The 3,031-nt window shown below is 39.8% G+C and overlaps 1 protein-coding gene across 1 annotated transcript in view; it reads left to right on the top strand.

Annotated features, from left to right (window-relative positions):
* Positions 1-3,031, top strand: part of MND1 (meiotic nuclear divisions 1 homolog (S. cerevisiae)) — a 107,381-nt gene that overhangs the window by 13,145 nt on the left and 91,205 nt on the right. The window contains exon 2 of the mRNA XM_006884498.1: positions 1,484-1,549. Within this exon, the coding sequence (XP_006884560.1) occupies positions 1,484-1,549 (66 nt within the window). The remainder of the gene's footprint in view (positions 1-1,483; positions 1,550-3,031) is intronic.

Genomic DNA, 3,031 nt, shown 5'->3' with positions numbered 1-3,031 from the left:
ATTTTTTTTTTTTTTTTTTAGTTTCACATTTTATACGTATTGTAAATTAACTTGTTTTGACTGAACGTTTGGTTGGATTGAGTCAATCTTTATTTTAAGTTTACTTTGAGTGTTTTTAAATAATTACTAAAAAAATCTATTGTTGTGTACCATCGACTTGGAAGCTGATCCATAGTTGACTCTCTGGTGGGTTTTCAAGGACAGTTAATCACAAGGGAGGAGATTTCCCATCCTTCTTCCATGGAGCAGCAGCTAGTGGATTCGAACTGTGTACTTTCGTGATTGCAGTACAGCTTCTTGCCATAATCCAGCTATCAGTGGATGAGTTCCAAGTTTTCTGCAAGACTAGGTTCTTTTCTAGCCTACATCCCACACAGAACTTTGAAGGCCTAGAAATGTGCTGCAGCCCCAAAGGCAAATCGTTCAAATCCACCAGCTGCCCTGTGGGACAAGAATGGGTAATCTCTTCCCATGCAATTAACTGCCTCTGAAAACCTGCTGGAGGGTCAGCTGTGGGTCAGTACACAGCAACAACCTTCCATGTTGCTACTATAATTGTCATATTAAAGTTGCTCATCATTCTAGTGATTAAGCTTTTAAGGTAAGATAGGAATTTTAGGAGCTTGAAGGAATGTCATTCCTTGGCTTGAGATGCTTCTCATTGTATAGAAGGGAGTGAAGGGAGTCTGCTCTTCATCAGTTAAACAGTCAGCCTTCCTTAATGTGACCTTGGAAAACCCTTGTCATCTTATCTGCCACTCTGCCTACATGTACACCAGTAACCATCCTATAGTGTTTGTCCAGCAGCAGTTGAGAGTCAATGTCAGAGGCTGAATCTGTTGTTAGTCCCTCAAAGGAAGCTCTGAACTATAGATTTTCATAAGGACACTAGCTCAAAATGGTACAAGTCCATCCAGTGAAAGCCAGAGGATACTGTATTGAGGGGCTAGAGGGGGATCCACTTGACAGGATGCACACCCCCTCCCCCATCCCCGTGATTCTCCTGCCCAAGGGCAGGGAGCCCTCTACCCCTGAAAAATCTACCAGTGATGTTTGGGCAGTTATTGAGGGATGACTATGGTCATCTACCTTGAAAATATGGTGAGGGGAGGAAACTCACTCTGGGGATAGAGCTGGTGAAGACTGGGTGGCCATCCCCTGTAGGGGTAGGAGTATGAACTGAGCTTTCCAGGAGATGGCAGTGGCAGTTGGTCACAGCAGGGCAGTGGCCTGCAGGGTGTTGACAGATAAGTGAAGAGGGGTGTGGGATGTGATCATCCTCCATATACACATAATGCCAATTTTTGCATGATGTAGTCTTTTGAACCTGTGTCAGTAATTGGGGAGTAGGGTTAAAAGATTAGCTCTAAGAAATTGAACCTCAACTAGTAGCAAATAAGACCATGTGTAATATTTCAGATGACATTTCAGACCTAGGTTGTTGTAAGATGGAATGTTTACTTTTTTTACTTTTGTGCTTTAGTCAAAGAAAAAAGGACTGAGTGCAGAAGAAAAGAGGACGCGCATGATGGAAATATTTTTTGAGACGGTAAGATCTTTAGTATTTTGCATAATTTCCAAATTAAAATATACACCATTCAATGTTGAGTGCACCTTTTTGATTAAAGTTCAGTACTGAGTTGTTTCCTGAAGAATAGATAAAATTTTGCAAATATACAGTTCCTGTAAACCATGGAGTATGAACGAATTGTATCTCACACAGTTGCTAGGTAAAGAATCTCTTCTATCCAGATTGTCCTACAGTCTGATTCCAGAATTCTGAAATATGTATTTGATGTGTCCCTTTACTATTAAAAATTATAATAATGGTAATCACTCTCATCTTATTATGTGCTTACTAGGTGTCAAGCAGTGTCCCAAGTCTTTGCATTTCATCCTTACCATATATGCTCCTTTTTTATTATTAGTGTGTGTGTGTGTACCATCAAATAGGATCTGACAGGTACAGGAGGAGATTGTCCCTCCTTCTCCAGCAGAGCATCTGGTGGATTCGAACTGCACGTCTCTGGGATTGCAGTGCAGCTTCTTGCCACTAGGCCACCAGAACTTCCCTCCATATCTTCTTTATATCTTGCTCATATAGACAAGGATATGTAAAACACACACTGTCTCAAAAAATAGAGCTATGGTATGGGGTCTTAGGATGGAGTGTTTGATTTTACAGGCAGTGCTAAATACTGCCTCTTTGCTTTTGTAAATCTATTGAACACATATGTGATGGTACAGAGTCTCTTAATTAGGTACAAGTGTTTGTGCTTCCCACTAATAGGAAATAACTTTGAAATTTTAGTTTCAACAGTGACTTTTATTTGCTTTGGATTAAAAAATCTAAACAGATCTTTGACTTAGAGAAGATATTAATTACATGTGATTTAGTCTTATACTTACTAGGCCCTTCCTTGACATACTCTACTGGCTATGTTTGTTAAACACGAATATAAAGAAAATTGTTAAATAAGAAATTATAAAATCCCTCAGTATTTTAATAATGCAGATTCTAAGAAAAAGCAGCAAAATATTTAGATTTTAAAAAGTCACTTGTAAACTTTGTAAATAAACCAGTATTTTCTTTTAAAAAAAATCATTTGTAATCTTACTAGCCTTAAAATAGAATCTTAGTATTCCTTAAAGTCATTGACATTTCAGAATTGGGTGTCGTCAGGTACACAGAAAAATCGGTGGGAGAACATGCTCCTGGGCGGAAGGGAAGCCGGGAAGCTGCGCACCGGGCAAGGTCACCTCGGATAATAGCAAAGAGGCAGAAAGGAAAACATAATCTATATAGGAGTTCTACAGGACACGTCACCTTCCCTTGGAGACAGTACAACTAAACGTAATGGACACTGGTCAGAAGAAAAAAATGTCAGCAGTTGACGTGTTTGGAATAACTGAAGCCAAGAAAGCTTAAGATACAAGCTGTCAGATTTTCTGAAGGGACTTGGCAGATGTGAAGGGTTATCCTGGTGGAGGGTGGAGCTGGGAAGTAAGTGGGTCAAGGCACTGGGCTAGG

Source organism: Elephantulus edwardii, unplaced genomic scaffold, assembly GCF_000299155.1.
Source record: "Elephantulus edwardii isolate Elephantulus edwardi_28Jun2011 unplaced genomic scaffold, EleEdw1.0 scaffold00034, whole genome shotgun sequence".
NCBI classification, from domain to species: domain Eukaryota; kingdom Metazoa; phylum Chordata; class Mammalia; order Macroscelidea; family Macroscelididae; genus Elephantulus; species Elephantulus edwardii.
Note: the sequence above shows the minus strand (reverse complement) of the source record. Positions and strands in the feature narration are given on the sequence as shown.